General features: G+C 44.8%; 1 protein-coding gene across 1 annotated transcript in view; it reads right to left on the bottom strand.

Moving 5' to 3' along the window:
- The window catches only part of SND1 (staphylococcal nuclease and tudor domain containing 1), a 444392-nt gene that overhangs the window by 399714 nt on the left and 21813 nt on the right, over positions 1–22865 (bottom strand). Inside the window, exons 2-8 of the mRNA XM_066362596.1 lie at positions 19531–19680; positions 9808–9928; positions 5731–5809; positions 3344–3504; positions 2139–2230; positions 1355–1513; positions 8–114 (exon numbers count right to left, since the gene is read on the bottom strand). Coding sequence (XP_066218693.1) covers positions 8–114; positions 1355–1513; positions 2139–2230; positions 3344–3504; positions 5731–5809; positions 9808–9928; positions 19531–19680 — 869 coding nt within the window. The remainder of the gene's footprint in view (positions 1–7; positions 115–1354; positions 1514–2138; positions 2231–3343; positions 3505–5730; positions 5810–9807; positions 9929–19530; positions 19681–22865) is intronic.

Here is a 22865-nt window from a genome sequence, read left to right as displayed (position 1 = left end):
ACCTTACCTCTCAGCTGCCCTCAGCTTTTCTGCACCCCGGGTGTACACTGCGATTGACCAGTCCACACAGCGTGCAAAACCTTCCTTCAGAAGCAGCTCTGTGATGTTGCCATTCTGAAAAACAAGGCACATGAGAAAACAGGCAAGGATAACAGTCTATGACAGAAGAATCATTTCTCTAGACCTCTGACACAATTAACAAAGTCACAATCTAGTCTGCAGTTCATTTAAAAAAAAACAAAAGTCATTTCTCTCTTTAAGAAACCAAAGAAACCAGCCCTAAGACAGACACTCCTCTCAACAACCTTGGGTTCATATCCTCACAACACCCAGCCCAGTAACTCTCGCGTAATAGGAATAGGATAAATGTTAGTGGCATTGAATGGAATTGACATTTCAATAGCTCTTCTTGTAGGCAGAGGAGGATGTTAATCTTTAGTAAAGATTACACCTTATTATTTCTTCCTTCCCTAAGATCAGCACTTACTCCCCTTTTCATAAAGGGAGAGCTGAAGAAGGTGCTGAATAAGGAAATAACTTAAGCTGCATTTGGCCCAATGAATTACAATTCACATTCTGCTATGACACAGAGCCATCTGGCCCGGCACGGGCAGGCAGCTAGCACTCCAGAAGAAACAGACATGACCTTGGCATATTCCAAACCACCCAGCCTCACAACTGCCGAGGTGGAAGAATTCTCCAGCCAAAGAACAAGTAACAGTAGTTACTCTGTGTTGGGTATAGGTTACAATAATGAAAGGCCCTAAACTCAGGTGTTAAAAAAACAAGGTTATTTCCTATCTAAGAATAACCCACCTATCAAAGGATACAATAAGGTACAACTCATCAAGAGCCAGCACACAAAGAACCTATTTCTTGCTCAAAAGCAGAGTTAGGAGGAAAATAGGTAAAGCCTGGCACAGACAAAATAATTTTTCCATAGAAAGATTTCCTCATCAGAGTTCTACCAACACTCCAAACGGGTAACTTCTAGCCCTATACAAACTCGCCTCTCCTATTCTGCAGATTGCACTGCCCCTTCTAACCATAGGGTAACCTCCCACCTTGCCTGTGCACAATCTCCAGGACCAACACTTGAGGAAAAAAGGGATCGAGTTCTTCTTCCCCTTAGACACCCTGTAACATTTGAGATTAATTTTCTAAAAGTGAGAAGTCGCAAAGATTTGTCCAGTTCTACCAGATAAGTGACATCTCCCTTGAAAACACCTCAAAAACCAGTAAGAGATAATATGCCAAGATATTTAATGGCTCAAAATTAAGTACACTACAGCTCACCAAACCAAACCGCGATGGACCCCACCACCACGCAGCCCGGTCTGCATGGCACACTCACCGGATGAAGGATGGTGCCCAGAATGTTCTGGTTGTGGCAGCTCTCCAGGATGATCTGAACATCTCTCTGAAGCAGTCGGGACTCGGTGAAAAATTTGGCTTCTGCAGCAAAAGGCTCTGGTGTTTCACTGCCATCAGCTTCCCGTCGAAAAGTCGGGCACTGCAGCAAAGGAAGGGAGTGAGTAACACAACCTACACGTGGGTGCTCGACACTCGCCCCGTGCTAAACCACCCGAAAAGCACAAGCCAGAAAGGCTACGCTGGGGAAGGTCTCAGGGCAGGTCTTCTAATACTTTTTAAAACATCCTGGTAAAAAGTAACTGGAAATAGCGTCATCTCAGACTTAGTGCGAAGGCAAATAAAACTAATGTTATCAAGCGGAAAATAACTTTAATTACAGTTGAAAATGACTCCTTGCCCCCCAAATATTCACCAGTGTCTAGCATTAAATTCTCGGTGTTATTTTTTTTTAATCAAAATGTGTACTTTACATTAAGACCAGCCAAACTCAGCAAACTTCAGAGCCTCCCATCTCCCACTACTGGGTTTCAACAATTTCTCCATACAGCCTACTCCAAAAAGACCGTGGATACTTAAAAGTTAAAAAATCTTATTTGATCTAACTAGAATTATCCCACTGCAACGCTTAAAGTATTCTAGCCAATGCTAATGGCCCATACTAAGAAGAAACAGTAAGTCCAAAGACCCCAAGTAAAAAAATCTACCTATGACAGAATACTTAAGCAAACCCCAAATCCACCCCATAGCCCAGTGTATGGTCTGACCTTGATCCCCGACAGCATGACAGTAACCAGGTAGTAATCAGGAAGGAGCAGGGCCCTGACCACACTGCCATCCCGCACGTGCTCGATGATAGCTGTGTGACAGAAGAAACAGCTAAGTCATTAGCAAAACACATGCCGGGGATACACAACACCCAACCAAAACTGCCTGAACACAGGCCCTCTGACAGGACTCTCGGGAGAGCCTCCCTCTGAGAAATGATCAAGTGCCAGCAGATCACAAACATTCACACAATAGACCTGCCCACAACAACCCCCAGGGGAGTGCAGATCAGAGTGACTTCTGTGTCCTCTGACCCCTCTGGGACCTCATGGCTCACAACTAAGTTTGTGGGGGTTTTTTGTTTGTTTGTTTGTTTTATTTTTCTGAAGCTGGAAACGGGGAGAGACAGTCAGACAGACTCCCGCATGTGCCCGACCGGGATCCACCCGGCATGCCCACCAGGGGCGACGCTCTGCCCACCAGGGGGCGATGCTCTGCCCCTCCGGGGCATCGCTCTGCCGCGACCAGAGCCACTCTAGTGCCTGGGGCAGAGGCCAAGGAGCTATCCCCAGCACCCGGGCCATCTCTGCTCCAATGGAGCCTTGGCTGCAAAAGGGGGGGGTTGGAGAAGCAAATGGGCGCTTCTCCTATGTGGCCTGGCCGGGAATCGAACCCGGGTCCCCCGCACGCCAGGCCGACGCTCTACCGCTGAGCCAACCGGCCAGGGCCTCACAACTAAGTTTTGTTTTCATTAAGGTTAGTTACTCACCTCAGTACCAGGTGCCTAGCAAAAATAACAATTCAGAATTGGCAATGTTATCATACTCAATCGCTGTTAACAAGTAAACAGCACCAGAACTATATTATGTTCGTGTGTGCGTGTTTAGATATAATTTCTACCTCAGTATCAAGGGTGGTATGTGAGTAGCCATCCTTCAGAAAATAGGAAGCTCCCTAATGTGCAAAAATACCAGCAATTTACTACCCTGTACCAGGCAAAGGACTAAGGTCTGCAGAATACATCTGATGTGACCCATAGGAACTGGATCAAGTTTCCTTCCAAAATACCACACTGTTGTTTTACCCTTAATAACTTCTCTTGGATACAAAATAAGTAATTAGGTTTTATAAACCTCAAGAAGCTTTGTGAGCAAACAGAGAGAAATCACCCCAAGTCGCATCTGTCTTTGCCCTCCAGCCTCACCGTTGACAGGCTTCTGGTGGTGTGAGTCCACAAAGTGCCGTGGGTTCTCAATGGTGTACTTGAGGTCCCGGATAGTATGGGAGCTGTTCCCCTCGCTCCACATCCCTTTCTTAGCGGCCTTTGCTTGCTCCTCACACTCCAAAAGCCGGTTCTGCTCAGGACTGGGGCATAAAAAATAAACACGCCTGGTTAGTGAGCTCAACAGGAAGACCAGGCTCTTCTCTGACTCCGTTTCTTCAGCATCTTCTCCGCCTGAAAAGACCAAAGCATTTATTCAAGAGCAACAGCTTCAGACCCAAGCCTATAACCAGAAAACCAGCATGAGTGCAACTTCAGGATTTCAGATTTGTTGCCTCAAACAGATTCAATTGTAAGCGCATTTAATGAGAAGATCCAAGAACACACATCTCAGTACTGCCACCATCAGTGATGACAAGACAAGCTGGTGGCTCAGAGGGAAGCCGCTCCAGGGGCACAGCTCTATTTAACTGTCCCAGACTCGGGAACTGAAATCCAGGAAGAGCGCAGTAGGGCGCTCTGCAGGGAAACTGACTAAGAACACGCTTCCTCCCTGCTGTCCACGAAACAGGGCTGGGGAATGCAGAGCAAATACGGTTATGGCAGAAAATGTCACCCTAAAACTACTTACACATTCAGTCTGGCCAGCTAAGCAAAAGCAGTTTGAAAATGGAAGATTCCTCCTTCAGCAGGCAGGCAAGCACACTCCGTGCAAGAGCAGCCAGAATGTCAGCAGATAAACAAACAAACAAAACCAGATGGCGCTGCTCTTCTCTCACACGTTTCTGAGCAAAGGCAGGGAGCTGCGTGGCCTCCCCACGTCTCAGTGCCTGGCCCATGGACGGCTGCAGGCATGAATGGAAGTTCCCACCTGGGTCAGCAGGGATATCTCAGCAGGAAGCCCGGCCCTACAATTTCTCAAACCAGAAGTCTTCAGTACCTTACCCCCACCAAAAAAAAAAAGAAAAAAAGGCCATTACATCCTCAGGATCCAAAATTACAGCCAGAACTCAAATGAAAATTTGTAGCTTATGAGGAAGAAGCAAACATAGAAACTCAGGAAAGGAAGCTTTAAGTCAAGACAACTTGAGAGAAAAAAAAAAAGATTTATACACCAGGGGAGATTTCTTTGTTGAGATGATAAAACATCACTATGGGCTTTTGAAAAATGCCTCATTCTGGTTGCAAATTGGATTCTTAAAAAAAAAAAACAATGCAACAGTCATCATGCCAGCAATTGTCCTTAAGATACAACTACGGCATGCTTCCAAAACACCACCTAAGACTAATGTCTTAATTCAACAAATTCCCAGCAAATGATTCTGTGAAGTCAGAAAGAACCACAGAAGGTCATGATGAATGAGTGGCCCCAAGAAGGCAGGAAGATGCCCGCCTCCATCATTAGTACAGTCCATGCAAATACTTATCCCAACCCTTTTCTAAAGTGACAACAGTCACATAATAGAGCAAGGACTTAATGATGTAAACAGCATCTTTAGCCTCCAAATTACTGATGTAGCTTATCACTTTTCAGAGACTAAAGTGTTAATTAAAGCCAGCTGCAATCCATCCTACTGAGAGCCAACACTGGTGAACTTGAACATGATACATCTGCTATAAAGTCTACATATACACCACTCATTTCTAGTAAGTTCACACTGCCATTAGCTAAACCAATACATTTTTACCTACTACTTATTAAGTACCTACAGCTCCATAAACCAAAACAGACTTCAAAGGCTATGGAGAGAGAGAAAATTTCCCTGATTTTACAACAGAAGCATTGAGCCTTTATCAATTTAACTAGATTCTAAGCAGGAGATTCTGCTTTGAATTCTATTTACTCTCTCCACTTTATTTTCCACTGCATTTACTCCTCGCACATGGTATGTTATATACCTATTTGTTTACTGGTTTGTCTGTCTCCCCATTAAAATGTTAGCAGAAGCTAAGTATGTTTATTCACGGCTGTAGTCTCAGTGTCCAGCCTGGCACATGGAAAGCACTCAATAACCATTTGGGACATATGCATAAATGCTCTAGAACTGAATACCTATGACTTAAGACATAGCCTATTGACTCTTCTGATAAGAATAGAGCAGCTTGTCTCAAAGTCTGTTTTTTTAAGGAGTTACACATATCAAATGTCACTGAGGAATGGTGAGTAATCTACTGGCTCAGAATAATCCAATCAGGGCAGGAAAATGTCCTAGAAGCCAGAGCACAGAGGATACCGACACAATGGCAGGGGCAGCAATGGAAACGCAGCGCAGCCGACATAGCGTGGACTACCCAGCCTCCCTGCGCAACCCCAGCCCTCGCAATGCAGCAGAAGCAGCCAGAGGATCAGAAGAGTAATGCAGGCTTACTTATTAGCTCTCATGCCTTCTCTCCGGGTGGCCAAGCCCTCTGCAACCAGAGACTCTGCAATGTTTTCCCCATTGGTATCTGAGGAGAAAAAAAGAGTTAAACACAAGATTCAAATCTGCCTCCAACAACAACAGAGCTCAAGCAGAGCACGCTTTCACCCTGTCTCTTCCGGAAAAATGACGTTGCCAGAGAATCGGACCAAGCGGCAGTGTAGTGCTGAGTCTTCCAGGAAACCTTTTCTCCCAAAATATCTAAATTCTACAACCCAAAAGTCTATAACTCATTTTCTCAAGACTTTGTTTCAACTGTCTTGTGTATCTCCCGAGCCACAGGCAGTCTCCTAAGCTACCAGAGACTGACTGGACAGCGAGGTAACACCAGCCTGGGGTGCAGGCAGAGCAAACCTCCGGAGCAGAGGACGGCGGGACACACGCTCTGCTGCTCGGTACCACAGACAAGGTCTCTCCGCCTCAATTCACTCCTCTATATAGTGAGGCGAGCACCTGCCTAGATGGGTTCTTGTGCGAATTAAACAATAATGTCTGTAAGCAGCCGAGCACATAGGAATTAAAAACATATTCCATACAATTAGACAAGTCCATACAATTTGTTTAGGGTTGTCTATTAATTACATTTTATGCCAGGAAGTCCAATTCCTCACAAAATGTCCTATTCTTTGCTCCAACAGGATCCCAAGCCAAGCTACACAGTTTGACAAAGACTCTCCTGCTCTAACAAACTCAGGGAAAGGGGTCTAGCTTTCTAATTTCACACAGCAGCCTTCAGAGCAGACAAGTAAAAGGAAGTTAAACATAAAACCCAACTTGATTAGGTTTTACCCGGGTACTTGGAACATTAATTGTATTTCCATGCTACTGAAAAAGCTTTTAGGCTCCATGTATTCTCTTAAATCTCTGCTTGTCAGCCAAAACGATAAAGGAAGACATCTATGAGGGAATCACCACATAAAAATGTTTAATATGGCAGAGAACAGGCTCCTAGATAAACGGAACAGCAGTCTAGCCGAGTGGTAATGTGAGCGCAGAATACAATTCTGTAAGATTTATATTCGGTACACAACACAATGACTTGTGCAAGCAAACACAAGTATACACACCATCCCAATCCCATCCTACATGCCTTACCATTAGCATGCCCCAATTTCTGCACAAACTGTAAGCCTCTTTTCTTCCCAAGATAAGTTAGGATGAAGGATATTTATACAAAGGATGCTCAGGTTCTGAGGCTGAGCAAGGATCACAAGAGCCTTTCCACTGAGGTTACTGCTAAGGCCAGACACACACAGCCATCTGACATTAGTAAATATTACATTGGTTCTTTCAAAACAACAGGAACACAAAGAATGAAAAGTCAAAAGGAAGGATTCAACAAATAAAGGGAAAGTTGAGCAGTAAGGGGCCAAGACATCAGGGGGTGAAAAGAACGAAGCCCAGGTACACACAAAGTAAGTGGCCATAAAACCAGCCAATCAACAGCACACCCAGTGGACACTTTCTGAGCACAGAGCACTGTGATAATGGCTGTCAGCAGGCCCACTTCTAAAAATGTAGTTCTGACTGCTCCTTCAAAGGGAGAAGAATGCATTTCTCTGGGCCAGCCTTCCAAAGGAGCCAACAGTGGTGAACAGAATACTGAAACAGGGAACATGTAGGGTATGCATCTGGTTTTCTGGCTTATTACTTACCAAGTTATGAATCTGATCAAGTCACAATGGGAATGGCACCAAGAGCAGGTACGTGACTATTTTCTCCAAAAGTCAAAAGACTAATCATCTCTTTTTTTAGTAAGTTCTAGGTTAACCACAATTTCTCAAAATTCTACCCTTCTCCCCCACCATAAAAGGAATAGTCACAAACTAATATATGCACACTAATTAACGACCTAAGCCACTGCTTCCTTTCATTAGAATGGCACTGAAAGTTGGTTAACCCTTTGAGTAGTGAGTTTTTTTCATGCTTGCTGACCCCTACAAGTGAGTTTTTTCAAAAAATGGAATTAATTCCAGTTACAGTTTTATTAACTTAAAATCATGTTTGTTTGATAACCAATTTATGCAAATAAGAACATACATTTGCCTTTTTTTTTTATGTTGCCTTACACATTTTTAAAATAAAAATTTTTGTACAATTATACTCTGGATGGTCAGGAGGCATAAGAACGTACATGAACGTTCATACTACTCAAAGGGTTAAAGTATCTGAATGAAAATATTAAACCTTAAGTCATTTATTTAAGACTTTAAAACTCAAAGATGCAGGTCATTCTCAATCATTCTTTCAGTACATATTTACTGATCAAATTCTATGTGCCAGGTTGTATTCTAAACATTAGCATGTTAACTAAATTCTATCTAGTTTGTAATCTGGGTCAGTTAAAAAATAAACTGACCTAAGTAACTCAGTTGGCTGGAGTGTCATCCCAATATGCCAAGGTTGCGAGTTCAGTCCCCAGTCAGGGCACATACAAGAGTCAACCAATGAGTGCATGAATGAATGGAAAAGCAAGTCAGTTTCCTCCTCGCTCCTCTCAAATCAATAAGTAAATTTTTAAGGATTAAAAATAAAATTTAAAAAACACTAAAGATTACTTAAGTGTCAGATTCTCTTAACAGAAACAATTTGAGCATTTAACTGAGAACCAGCATTATTTAAATAAACTCTTAAACATTGGCTCTTTATATTATAGATATATCTTTTTCCACAGTGAGGTCTCTTTCAGGCTAACAGAAGATTTTACCAGCTATTATCGAATTGCAATTATGTTAGGTAATGAAATCCTTGAACAATTCCATTTTGAAGATAATGCAATTCTATTTGTATTACATTCTTTGTAACCAGTAACCATCCAATAATAACGCTTCAGTGTTCTGTTTCCTACTACATTACTAGAATTAAGTATAAAAGGAAAATTTGTCTATTTCTCTTCAAGATTCCATATATAACTACAATTTCTGATCCAATCAAAAAGCAGATAGCTCAGTGTTTCTCTACTGAGTAAATTCAACAAGACACCTCCAACGCCATGACCAACTTACTTACCTAAGACCTCTACAATTAAAATCAGAATCTTAAAACGATGTTAGCTTTGTCATTCTACCTTGCCTGCTGACTTCTAGCACTGACTACCCCAAGTCAAATAGACAATCTAACTACTCAGCTGAAAGATTGTTTTATCAAAATAATCACAGGAAATTTAAAAATATCTACTACTAAAATAATTCCAGATGAACACAACTGTTTTGCGCTTTACAGAGGGCATTCTACCAAGTCTTTCAATGTCCGACGTTTGTTCAAACTCTATTCCACTATCTTTCTGTACTCTATTCCACTATCTTTCTGTCCCTCTACCTAATCCAAAAGACCAGAATCCCTAATATCCCATGACTCACCTGGCCTAGCTAAACTGAACTGGTATATGTGTGCACCTAAACAAATGTATTTATTGAATATATACATACCCTGTGCCAGAGTTGGGTGCTTTACATATATCATGTCTTTAAACTCTTTCAATAAAATAAATGGGCTTGGAAAAGTTAAGGATTAGGTACAAGTCTAAGAGAGGAGGGCCAGGATTCTCACCCAGTATACAACTCCAAAACCTGTGCTCTTCCCATTCAGTTGCAAAATATGTGGCTTACAAAAACCAACAGCCCTAAACAAATCTTCCTTTCCTAAAGGGAGTCCCCGTGAGCAGAAGAAAAACCACAAGATAGATAAAGGGAATAGAAGATGCAATTGGAAATCTATAGGAATTCAATTAGCACTGTGACCTAGAAGCACACAGCCATTAGGTTCCACAGGCTGAGGGCCTAAATACAGGGAAAAATGCAATGTTGTACAAAACACACCTAATGCAAGCCAGGAAGCAGGCACGGGAGTGAACAAGAACCGGGAACATCAGGGAACTCCTCTGCCCCTCTGTGGCGTGAACTCGCACGTCCAACTACATCAACAGCCAGTTGTCCCTCACATCGGCCTTCCCCCAGATGAAAACTAATCCGAGGACCGTTAGATTCAGAGAGAAGAGAAATGAGTCCTTTCCTCCTTGCTACTCACCTTTTCCAAGGTAGATCATGCCGTACTCTCGTCCCTGGGGAATCTTGTTTTCTATCGTGAAACATACTTCCTTCCCAATCAGCTTCTTTCGTAGAAACTCTCGAGCAGGAAATGCCCAGGGCTGAGAGACAAAACAAATGTGTCACATGAGAACTGCCCAGTTCCCCACCACAATCCGCATTCCGGCTCATTTCTTCAATACCCTGGCCCTGCGCTGGGAGAATACAAAAATGAAATGCACACAACACGGACCGCACACCCAGGGAGCTCGTGAAGGGGAGTCTAACAGCTGGTTAACTGGCACCAGCCCTAAAATCAGGCCTCCAGGTCTGCCAGAGGCTGGCAGTAGTACTTTTCCCCCATCACTGTCTATTCAGAGCTATCGCTTACTTTGTGAATAATAATTGCCATTAATTTTATAGCACTTACCACGTGCCGGCCACTACTCCAAATGCTTTATATTTATAAACCCACTCAAGGGTGGGAAGTCCAGGCTCCAGTCACCCAACCAAAGGGAAGTTATAAATAACAACTACGACCTCCATTTGTTCATCTCTCCACAGTTTATGAAGCACTTTCACTGAGTATTAAACTAGCCTGAGACCAGTTCAAGGCACTGTCGAAGTAGGGATAAGGTTCCAGTGCTATGACTGTGTCAGAGTGTGTCCCTAAAGGCCTTGCTTATGTCACTTCCTCCACCAGAACAGCCAACAGAGTTGAGAATGGCAAGAACTAGTCTCCCCAAAATGTCTCCTCATCTTCTACTGCTCTATTCTGAAGCTATAGGTCCCAGAATCTTGGGGAAGACACAGTGATAGGTCCTGGTCACCCTGTGTATTGTGACAATGACACAAGAAGTTACCCATTAAAGGCACTGACACAATGAGTGAGTTATACATCTACACAATGGGAAGTAGAGTGAGTCTGCGTGTGATCATAATACTGTGCAAAGGAATGGGTCTGGCCCATCCGCAACCCATCACTTCGAAGACAGTACAGACAAAAGGGAGCCCTGTCACAGTCAGCAGCCACAGGCACTTGGACTGAAAGTCTGGACCCAGCTCGCTGCCCCAAGTTCCCTTAGAACAGAAATGAGGAAGGAGGGTGTAAACATTCAAGGAGTATATGATCAGCAGGAGCTCATGTACAGAAAGGGTGCAAAGTACACAAGAGAAGAGTGGTATACAACAGGCAAACCTTGTCTACTGTAATCTTGTGGAGCCACAGAACTCAGGCCCCACACCTAAAGCAACAACAGTCCATGCTTGGCCTGAAAAGAAACCCTCTGCTGACCTTTCAGCCCATGAGTATTCTACAGGGTAATCTACAAGCTTTCCTAGAAAAAAAAAACGTGCAGATGACTTCCCAGAAACCAGAAGCCAAGCAACCAGTTGGGCTAGTAATCACAAAACCAGTCCAGTTCTGTAAATCAACTGTGGATGGTTCTAGAAAGAATTGATCCTGAGTAAATGCTCTTGAAGACACAAAAGCTTACGCTCAGTCATCTAATTCTCTGTCCTCAAAGCACCAAGCAAAAGAGCCAATCATTCAATGGCAATATAGAGCTCACCATATTCCATGTCTCATTTGTATCCCTTTCCCCACTCCTAACGATGAAAACCAATACCTATAACCAAACAGCCTGATGACTGATAAATGGGCCAAATTATCAACCAATCCCAGAAACACACAACTGACTTGAATAACATAAACCCCTACCATTTGTATGAACTTAGTGATCCACTTACTCTAAAAAAATCTTCAACTATGAATTTCATGCTTAGAATCTAGTTGTTTTTTTTTTTCTTTTTTTTTTTTTTTTTTTTTTCCTTTTTTTTTGCATTTTTCTGAAGCTGGAAACGGGGAGAGACAGTCAGACAGACTCCCGCATGCGCCTGACCGGGATCCACCCGGCATGCCCACCAAGGGGCGATGCTCTGCCCACCAGGGGGCGATGCTCTGCCCCTCCGGGGCGTCGCTCTGCCGCAACCAGAGCCACTCTAGCGCCTGGGGCAGAGGCCAAGGAGCCATCCCCAGCTCCCGGGCCATCTTTGCTCCAATGGAGCCTTGGCTGCGGGAGGGGAAGAGAGAGACAGAGAGGAAGGAGGGGGGTGTGGAGAAGCAAATGGGCGCTTCTCCTATGTGCCCTGGCCGGGAATCGAACCCGGGTCCCCCGCACGCCAGGCCAATGCTCTACCACTGAGCCAACCGGCCAGGGCCTAGAATCTAGTTTTGAGGGCCACATTAATATCTAAAATTCAGCAACACACTACCTACCTAAACACTTGGAAAAACTCTGAAAAGACAAACACTCCTAAAAGAGGCCAAGACTGGGGTCCCCAAACTACGGCCCGCATGCAGCCCCCTGAGGCCATTTATCCGGCCCCCACCGCACTTCCGGAAGGGGCACCTCTTTCATTGGTGGTCAGTGAGAGGAGCACACTGACCATCTCATTAGCCAAAAGCAGGCCCATAGTTCCCATTGAAATACTGGTTTATTGATTTTAATTTACTTGTTCTTTATTTTAAATATTGTATTTGTTCCTGTTTTGTTTTTTTACTTTATAATAAGATATGTGCAGTGTGCATAGGGATTTGTTCATAGTTTTTTTTATAGTCCGGCCCTCCAATGGTCTGAGGGACAGTGAACTGGCCCCCTGTGTAAAAAGTTTGGGGACCCCTGATCTAGCTCTTGTGGGGAAACCTCCAATATCTCTACCAACTAGGCAGAAGTACCGAAAGCTTTTAAAGCTTGCTGAAGGAGCACTCTTCTCTAAGGACCTTGCATTTTACAGTTGGTCAGTCACCGGGCTATAGGAAAAAGTCACACTGGAGGTCTTGAAGAGAACATATGCTTGATCCTATAAGAAAAACCATCTAGATTTTATGATCATCCTTTCTTAAACCAGACTTCTCAAGTTGTATTCCACTCAGGGTTGAGCAAATTCATCAACTGGACATGGTATCATACAAAGCAAGGCAACTGGGAGAATGAGGAAAGGGACTGACCACCTCACTCCTCACAGGGCAACAAAGCACTCCGGGAGAGAATCTTTGTAAAAGCCTCCATACAGAGGACAGCCAGCAAAGGCGACCCAACAGAGAAGGCTGTCCCAACAGAGCCTCCCAGAACAACTAACTCTGAGAGACAAGTATAGAGAAATTTGCTCAAAGTATTTATCAAATAAGGTCCAGTAAGGTCTACCAGTAGGAACAATGTGGTCTGTTCAAATGATGTCCCAGAGCTCCACCTAAGTAGTTTTGTCTCTTCTTCTCTTCTAACCATCCCACTGTATCACCTGTATATGTAACTAACCCCTGTGTCCCCAACACCCCAATTCTCAAAAGCTCCACTGAACACAGGACTAAGACATTTATTTCTATATTTTTCAAGAATCAACAGAGCTCCACACATAAGAGGAGCTCAATAAACCTGTGGGAAATAAATCTATAACTCCTACAGTGCCCATCAACGCAGTATCTAGGCAGCCTAGAGTAGCTAGGCAACACTGGGGATTAGCCTGAGAACAGGGCAGGGACGGCTGGGGACATGCTGTGGAGCTTTTATTGCCACGTGACTTAGGAGAGAGCGGAGTTTCTTTGAAAAAAGATATCATGAGGGAAAGCAGAGAAGAATAGTGACTGATACTTGAGAAGTGAAACAAAGGAAAGCAAGTGAGCAACAACATCCTCGACTCTGTTTGAATGTGGGAATATTAGGCAACATGTTCTAAAGCAACGGTAAGCCAGAGACAAAGGTAGCGCCAATTACACAATCCACTGATTCCCTCAAAAGAGACACTCGGGTTCTTTCCTCATCATGCACGTAAATGGGCATTCGCTGCAGACCTGCCACGCATCAGGCACTGACTAGGCATGTGATGAGATCTGGTCCCTCCTCTCAAGGAGCCTACATAAACAATACATACAACGTGGACTGAAAACTGATGAATGCAACGACAGCTCAAAAACACAGTGATGAAAGGCGGTATCAGGAGTGACTTCTCGGAAGGCTGAATCTTAGAGAGAATAGGTGTTCTCCCGCACACGGATGGAGAAGGAGGAGCATAAGCCAAGGCACAAGCAAGACTTAAACTGCTATTAACACTTTCAGCATGGCTGGAACTTAGCATCCCAAAGTAGAGTCAGCAAGAGACCAAGAGTCAAATCACAAATGGGCTTGAATCCCATACTAAAGCATTTAGATTGTCACAAGGGTAATGGGGAATCACTGAAGTGTCCAGGAATAACACTGAGCGAGGGAGTAAACAAAAGTATGTTTCAAAACGATCTGTGAGCATATAGAATTAGAAGGAGAATAAAGGTAAAGAGACTATTATTTCACTATTTCAGGGCTTCCAATCAAGATGGAGGTAGAGGTAAATGCAGTACTCACCTCTTCCCACAACCACATCAAAATTACAACTAAACTACAGAACAACCATCATTCAGAATCGCCTGAGATCTGGCTGAATGGAAGTCCTACAACTAGGGAAGCCACATTGAGACTGATAGGAAGGTGCTGGTCCCACACCCATGTGTGGCAGATAAAAATCAGGAGGAATATCTCGGCTGAAGAGGTCCCCCCTGAGTAGCAAGTGGTCACAGCTCCATACCAGGACCCCAGCCCAGGGTTCCAGGGCCAGGAAGAGACAGTCCCATAAATTCTATAAAATCCAGCAGGAGGCTGAGGGAGATGGAGGGCTACTGACCCCAGGCAGTTTCTCTTAAAGAACCCATGCACAGACTTACTCAGACTCACTCCCTCTGAGCTCTGGTGCTGGGGCAGCAGCTTGAAAGGCACCAGAGACACACAGGGAGGAACTGAATTGTCCGACATCAGAGTGACAGCTGAGGGGGAAGCTCCCAGACAGAAGTGCAGGCAGAGGCCATCATTCCTTTGCTGAGCCCTCCCTGCCACACAGCCTGCAGGTGGGTGTCATATCTGAGACTCCATCAACCTGGCTCACACTGCTTTCCCCGCCTCATCTTTGGTCACTCTGAGACCTCACACTACCCAACTTCCAGGCCCACCCAAGCTGTTTCCAGTGGCTTTTCCATATGAATGGCTTGGCTTGGTTCAATTTGAGAGACTCAAAAAAGCAGAACCTGGCCTCAGCATGCCCCATACCTCTGGCTAGATGGCCAGAGGCCCAGGATTAGCCGCAGCTGGCCTTGGTTTGCAGCTTGGCCTTGCCTGGGCACCTCAAGCACAGCACAAGTAGCAGCCACCTGCACTTCGCTTTGTAGTCCATGCCGGTGCCCTAAGCAGAATACAGGCAGCAGCTGACCTTGGCCTGCACCTCCAGAGGCCCCAGAGCCAGCACACCCAGTGGACAGCTTCAGACCACGTCGAAGCAACACCACCCAACCACCTCCACAAGCCACACATTCAAGGGAGGACGCAGTGCGCAGCACAGGCATGCTGAAGTGAGTCCTGCTCTGTGGGATGGGGCCCTGTACAGCTGATCTTCCGTGGTGGTTGGAGACAGGTGGGTAGTCACAGCTGGTCCTTAACAGCTGATCGGCCTGGGGGTAAATCTCTCCCACTGATGTGCCAACAGCACCAGAAGGATGTACTCAGCCCACATGGGGGGATGCACCTTGAGTGTCCAGCTTGAACGACCAGGGACGCTGTGCCACTGGACCCTACAGGCCACTCTGAGAGACGAAGCAGCTCTACCTGATACAGAGAAATAACACAAGGAGGCTGCCAGAATGAGACAAACAAGCATGTCCCAAATGAAAGAACAGAACAAAATAAAATACAAGAACCAACCAATGAATACATCAATAAGTGGAAAAACAAATTGTTGTTTCTCGTTCTCTCTCTCTCTCCCCTTCCTCTCGAAAAAAAAAATCAATTAAAAAATTAATATGAATAAAATTGCAAAAAATACATACCAATAATTGAATAAAAAAAAAAGCAGAACCGAAACAGACTCGTAGATACAGAGAACATTTTGATGGCTGCCAGATGGGAGGGGACTTAGGAGGATGGATGAAGAGGTGAAGGAGTCAAGAAGTACAAATTGATTGTTAAAGAATAGTCATGGGAATGTAAAAGGGAAAATAGTCAATAATATTCTAAAATCTATGTATGGTGTCAGATGGTGCAAGATTTATCAGGATAATCAGTAAGTTCTGTAATGTCTAATCAGCGGTGTACATCTGAAGCTAATAAAATAATGTATGTCAACTCCAATTGAAAAATAAAAATGATTTTAAAATGAAAAATATTCTAGGCATACAATCAGAGTTGCACAAAGAACAACAGGAGTAGTAATGAAGTCTCAAGGTTAGAGAAGAAGTTTTAAGGAGGCAGAGTCTTTAGGTCTTGATAAAGGCCTAGATGTTGGGGGATAGTAATGGTTGAAACAAGAGCAAGGGCAATCAAGTTTCTGGCCTGCTTTTAATTTTTAATTTATTGATTTTAGAGAGAGAGAGAGAGAGAGAGAGAGAGGGAGAGAAGGAGGGAGGGGAGAAACATCGATTTGTTGTTCTACTTATTTATGCATTTACTGCTTGATTTTTGTATGTGGCTAGATTAGGGATCAAACCTGCAACGTTGGTGTATCAGGACAATCCTCTAACCCAGGGATCTGGAACCTTTTTGGCTGAGAGAGCCATGAACGCCACATATTTTGTTTGTTTGTTTTACAGAGAGTCAGAGAGAGGGATAGACAGGAACGGAGAGATGAGAAGCATCAATCATCAGTTTCTCATTGCGCATTGCGACACCTTAGTTGTTCATTGATTGCCCTCCCATATGTGCCTTGACCGCAGGCCTTCAGCAGACTGAGTAACCCCTTGCTCAAGCCAGCGACCTTGGGTCCAAGCTGGTGAGCTTTTGCTCAAACCAGATGAGCCTGCACTCAAGCTGGCGATCTCGGGGTCTCAAACCTGGGTCCTCGGCATCCCAGTCCGACGCCACTGCGCCACTGCCTGGTCGGGTGAACGCCACATATTTTAAACTGTAATTTCGTAAGAGCCATACATCGACCCATGTACATTACACATTATCCAATAAAAATTTGGTGTTGTCTCGGAGGATGGTTGTGATTGGCTCCAGCCACCCGCAACCATGAATATGAGCAGTAAGAAATGAATGGATTGTAATACATGAGAATGTTTTATATTTTTAACATTTTTTTTTATTAAAGATTTGTCTGCGAGCCAGATGCAGCCATCAAAAGAGCCACATCTGGCTCGCGAGCCACAGGTTCCCGACCCCTGCTCTAACCAACTGAGCTACCTGGCCAGGGCTCAGATTTCTGATTTGAGTCACTGCTAACATGAGCCAGAGCAGCTTCCAGGGCATGGTGTGTGTGGGAGTGTGGGGCGGGGGCACCAGATCACAGTAGGACGAGGAGAAACTGGATTATTAGGATGGAGAAATGGTGATGTAGCTGAGAAAGGGTGAAATCTAAAGCTATCAAATACTTCAAGTCACAGAGGACTCTGAAGAGTTACTAGGAGAAACTCAGTGACGATGAATTGCTCTGGAAGAAACAAACAGCACCAGACTGTATAAATATGTAATACTATAACAGAGCTGGGATCAGATTATGTGGAGCCAGGATCAGATTATGTGGTTCTCTTCCACCTCGGCTAGTTCTGCTAAGACTTGATTATACTGTTACATAGGATACAGTTCAGATAATTTAGAACAAGCTCCAACTGGCCTTGCATTTCTCTGCCCTAGATTCTTATGCACAAAACAGGAAATTAAAACCCCTTTCCTACAGGCTACACAGCTTCTTCCTTCTGCGGAAATGAACTTGATCAGCTCCAGCCACCCAGGGTCAACATTCTCTTCTCTCAGAAGCAGTCAGGCTGTTATACAACATACAAATGAAAGGGAAGAACTATTCAAAGTGTTGGTCAAGAAAAGCACTTAGCACCCCAAATTCGAAAAGTACTGAGAGGGATTTAATCTTCAGTGCTTGGTCTAACAGTACCAGGAGTGTTTGTAACAGTGGAAATTAACAAGTAACACTAGTGATTACCACAACTAATCACTAAGTACTTTATAAAGCATGTGCTAAGCACTTCACTATTACATATTATTACCAATACTTGTGCTCATTAAAAGGAACAATGGAAAAGATCTGATCTATTTAGTTGCCATCCCAAGAATCTCAGTGATTGCTGTTGAAAGCAAAATTTGGAGTGACTTTCCCTATTTTCTCTAACATTGTTTCATTACCTTCTTAATTCAAACAAAATGCCCTCTATTATAGGTGAAAAATAACTATAATGTTATTATTTAGGGAAAATAAATGTTTTCCCTAAATAAAAGGTCCCCATGAGCTGCTTTTTCTTCTTCACTTCTATGTCAGGAAATAGCAGAGGAAAGCTGAAGTACCAACTTGCCCAACATCATTAAGTTGGGGCAAAGGACAAATAATTAGAATCTAGGGCCCTGGACAGTTGGCTCAGTGGTAGAGCATCGGCCAGCGTGTGGAAGTCCTGGGTTTGATTTCTGATCAGGACACAGAGGAGAAGTGACCATCTGCTTCTCCACCCTTCCCCCTTCTCTTCCCCCTTCTCTCTCTCATTCTCTCTCTTCCTCTCCTATAGCCATGGCTCAAATGGTTTGAGCAAGTTGCCCCAAGTGCTGAGGATGGCACCATGGCCTCACCTCAGGTGCTAAAATAGCTCAGTTGCTGAGCAACAGAGCAGCAGTCCCAGATGGGCAGAGTATCACCCAGTTGGGGTCTTGCCAGGTAAATCCTGGTCGGAACACATGCAAGAGTCTGTCTCTCTGCCTCCCCACATCTCAATTAAAAAAAAAAAAAAGAATTCAGAAATTTCATTTTTGATAGCCAAAGCACAATTAAAGAAGAGACAGGGGCTACTCTTTCAAAATATAGGAACCAAGAAAGAACACTAACGCATGCCAAATTAGGACTCATAACAGCTCCTGGAGAGGCAAGACCTGAAGGAGCCCACGGCAGACCACAAGCATGGCTCGGTGGGTAGGCATGGGTAGGGGGGGAGGACGACAGGGGTAAGGAGGGGACAGTGGAGCAAAAAGCTCAGGAGTCTCTCAAATCACTATAACACAATGGCTCTTGGCTAGTACTGAGCCACAAGTTGTCCTGAAAAACTGATAAAAGCTCCCTTCCTTTAAAACGCATGTTTACACAAAATTTTGCAAACAACTTTATGGAGTTCCAGTGCCTCTAGGGGTATATGGATCTCCGGTTAACAATCTGTAATAAAGCACAGGCTTCAGAGTGTGCGACTATTCAAAAAAACAAAAGGAGACACAAAGCACTAGTAACATCAGTAGTCCTTGGGAAGAAGAAATCGACTTTTCACTGACACTGTTCTGAATTGTGAATGTGAATGGAGAACTCAAACATAAATTAATAAAAGAGCTCTGCCAAAACCAATGCCAACCGCCAATGGCAAAGACTATCTACGAAACGTTCTAACCTTTTCCAAGAAATGGAGGAGGGACACCCCCGACAAACCGGAAGAGGTGCTAAGCGTAAGGGAAAAGGCATGAGAGACAGCCAAGACTGGGATTACTGCCAAGGGCACTGAACGTACATAAGCCCATGAAAGACACTGTGGCTCTGTTCAAGGTCTTCAGTCCTGTGACAGAAAAACACTCCAAAGACACAGAAAAGAGAGTGGACCAATCTTGCATCAGTCAAGAAGATGGCTTCCACCTGGGCCCACAGCCTCAGGGAGGCCTTGGGAAGAACTTACCTCGTCTGGCGTATCTTTTGCATCCGGTTGGGTGGCAGCTGCCCGGCGGGCGAGGTTTCCAGCTCGAATGTTGCTAAGGTTGATCTGTCTCTCAGGAGGGGGCCCACCACGAGGCTGCCCTCGGACAATGATGGCACATCCAGACAGGACCTGCGTGTAGGGAGGGAAGAAGAACCAATCAGTGGACTGCAGGGAATAGCACAGTTATATAGACTGTTCAGGTCTGCAGCCCAGCGTGGAGAACAGTACTTGGCACCTTGGAGGCACTCTAATATATGCTGAGTAAACTAATGAGATTATTTTTAATTTTATAAGAGAAATGCCTACATAAAAACTTGGACTCTGAAATAATTTGACCCAGAAATACAAGTAGGAATTAAACAAAGGACAGAGAAGTAATGAAATAGACTGACTGGGGTGAAGGAGGTACGTAAAACAAGGAAGGAGGTTAATAACCTTTGTGATTTCATCCCCTGCAGGCACCACCTGTGTTCTTTCCAATCATTAGCAAGTTGCCTGCAAACAGGACACACGTGAGCAGTGTGCGTTCTCACGGCAGCGATGGTGGTGCCCAGCTGTGTCAGAGCTTGGAGGGGCTGACAGCTGTGGGCAGTGCCAAAGGTGAGAGCTTGCTTAGCACTTAGCACATCTGTCCCAGGAAGCAGAGAGAGTGAGGAAACAAGGGTCGTTCTCGCCACATCCAAAAGGGCCCAGACTGCGCTCCACCCATGCCTGGGCCCACCCTGACAGCACAGGCCCAGATGTGAGCAATGCTATTCCCACTGATGGGCCCCTCCTGGACATTAAGTCTCTGCCAGGGCCTAAATATTTCCGTGCTAGCTAGTGTAATTTTCAACTCCAGGATATCTACCGTATTTCCCCATGTATAAGACGCACCTTAATTTTGGGTCCCGAAATTTGAAAAAAATGTATAACATAAAGTTACTGAACTCAAGTTTTATTTGTCATAAAATTCATACAACTCCTCGGCCCTGGCCAGTTGGCTCAGTGGTAGAGCATCAGCCTGGCATGCAGAAGTCCCGGGTTCGATTCCCGGCCAGGGCACACAGGAGAAGCGCCCATCTGCTTCTCTACCCCTCCCCCTCTCCTTCCTCTCTGTCTCTCTCTTCCCCTCCCGCAGCTGAGGCTCCATTGGAGCAAGGATGGCCCGGGCGCTGGGGATGGCTCCTTGGCCTCTGCCCCAGGCGCTAGAGTGGCTCTGGTCGCAACAGAGCAACGCCCCGGAGGGGCAGAGCATCACTCCCTGGTGGGCAGAGCATCGCCCCTGGTGGGCGTGCCGGGTGGATCCCGGTCGGGCGCATGCAGGACGGGCGCAGGCGGGAGTCTGTCTGTCTCTCCCGTTTCCAGCTTCAGAAAAAATACAACAACAAAAAAGTCATACAACTCCTCATCCACGCAAAAATGCAGGAAATGCAAGTAAAAAAAAATATACAACCACTGTATAAGATGCACCCAGTTTTTAGACCGCATATTTTTCGAAAAAGGGTGCATCTTATACATGGGGAAACACTGTATTTAGTTTTATTTTTATTTTATCTTTATATACAGGTTGGGCAAAAGCAGACTTACAGTCAGTCATTCATATGGAAAAAGACATGCGGGTTATGTTTATATAATACAAGAATAAACTGTGTTTTGACTACTCACAACTGTAAACCTACTTGTTTATACAATATTCTCATTATAACTTCCTCTGCTTTTATAAACATGGTTCCACTCGTTCTGTTAACATGTTTATAACAGCTAGTTTCAAGTCTTTTTCTGATACATCTGACATTTTATCAATCCTCAAAAATAAATTATTAGGCAGGTACTGTCTCCATGCACACATTCCATCCCAGGGTGGAAGCAGGCAAGAAAGGACCTAAGAGCAGGGGCACCCGGAGGAAGAAGCCCCGGCACAGCACCCGGAGGAAGAAGCCCCGGCACAGCACCCGGAGGAGAAGCCCCGGCACAGCACCCGGAGGAGAAGCCCCGGCACAGCACCCGGAGGAAGAAGCCCCGGCACAGCACCCGGAGGAAGCAGCCCCGGCACAGCACCCGGAGGAAGCAGCCCCGGCACAGCACCCGGAGGAAGCGGGTTGGCAACAGCACAGCCGGAGCCGGGCTCACAGCCAGGCTCTGGGAGAAATACAAACGTGGCCTGGGAAACCCATGTTCTAGATCAGTGGTCCCCAACCCCCGGGCCGCGGACCGGTACCACTCTGTGGGCCATTTGGTACCGGTCCGCAGAGAAAGAATAAATAACTTACAGTATTTCTGTTTTATTTATATTTAAGTCTGAACGATGTTTTATTTTTTAAAAATGACCAGATTCCCTCTGTTACATCCGTCTAAGACTCACTCTTTTTCTTTTCTTTTTTAAGACTTTATTCAATTTTCAGAGAGGAGAGAGAGGGAAAGAGAGAGAGAGAGAGAAGGGGGAGGAGCAGAAAGCATCAACTCCCATATGTGCCTTGACCAGGCAAGCCTGGGGTTTCGAACCAGCGACCTCAGTGTTCCAAATCTACACTTTATCCCACTGCGCCACCACAGGTCTTGACGCTTGTCTTGGTCACGTGATACATTTATCCGTCCCACCCTAAAGACCGGTCCGTGAAAATATTTTCTGACATTAAACCAGTCCGTGGCCCAAAAAGGTTGGGGACCACTGTTCTAGATGATCGGAGCAGAGGAACCTAAGACGCCCCTTACAGTTCCCAAGCACACAGGCCCTTTCATCTCTCTAATCAAAGATCAGGCAGAGAACCCCTTGCAACTGTGAGAAGAGCTCTTAAGCTCACTGGGGTTTAACTGAAATATTTGCAGCGGAAAAGGACAACTTCAAGAAAAGGCATAAAGGAAAAAATGACAAACATTACCCAAGCTATTCGTCTGCGCTCAGAGGGCATGATTCAATGAACAGGGGGGCCGAGCACTGGCTTCCCTAGATCTAAAAGATGCTCATTTCCAAGCTTCAAAACAAGAAAAGCTGCTAAAACGGTCATGGATAGGAGACTGGAAAGTTGGAGAGTTCTGCAAACAGAGCTCTGTCAGCAGTAGACAAGACCATGGAGTTCTCTGTAAAGGAACAGTCCTTAGAAAGAAGTTGAATCAGAGGAAGAAAGGAAGCAAAGGAGTATGTAGGGAAGCCTCTCCTATACACATCTGCTTAGCTGACAGTTCTTCATTTCTCCCCCTTAGCTAACAAATGCTTTAAGTCGTAAAATGTAAATATAAATACAGACGTGCATTGAGGCATAAATGTACATGTTAAAGGATAAGATAAACAAATAACTGAGTAACTACCATCCAAGTTAAGAACTAGAACACAA

Source organism: Saccopteryx leptura, chromosome 2, assembly GCF_036850995.1.
Source record: "Saccopteryx leptura isolate mSacLep1 chromosome 2, mSacLep1_pri_phased_curated, whole genome shotgun sequence".
NCBI classification, from domain to species: domain Eukaryota; kingdom Metazoa; phylum Chordata; class Mammalia; order Chiroptera; family Emballonuridae; genus Saccopteryx; species Saccopteryx leptura.
Note: the sequence above shows the minus strand (reverse complement) of the source record. Positions and strands in the feature narration are given on the sequence as shown.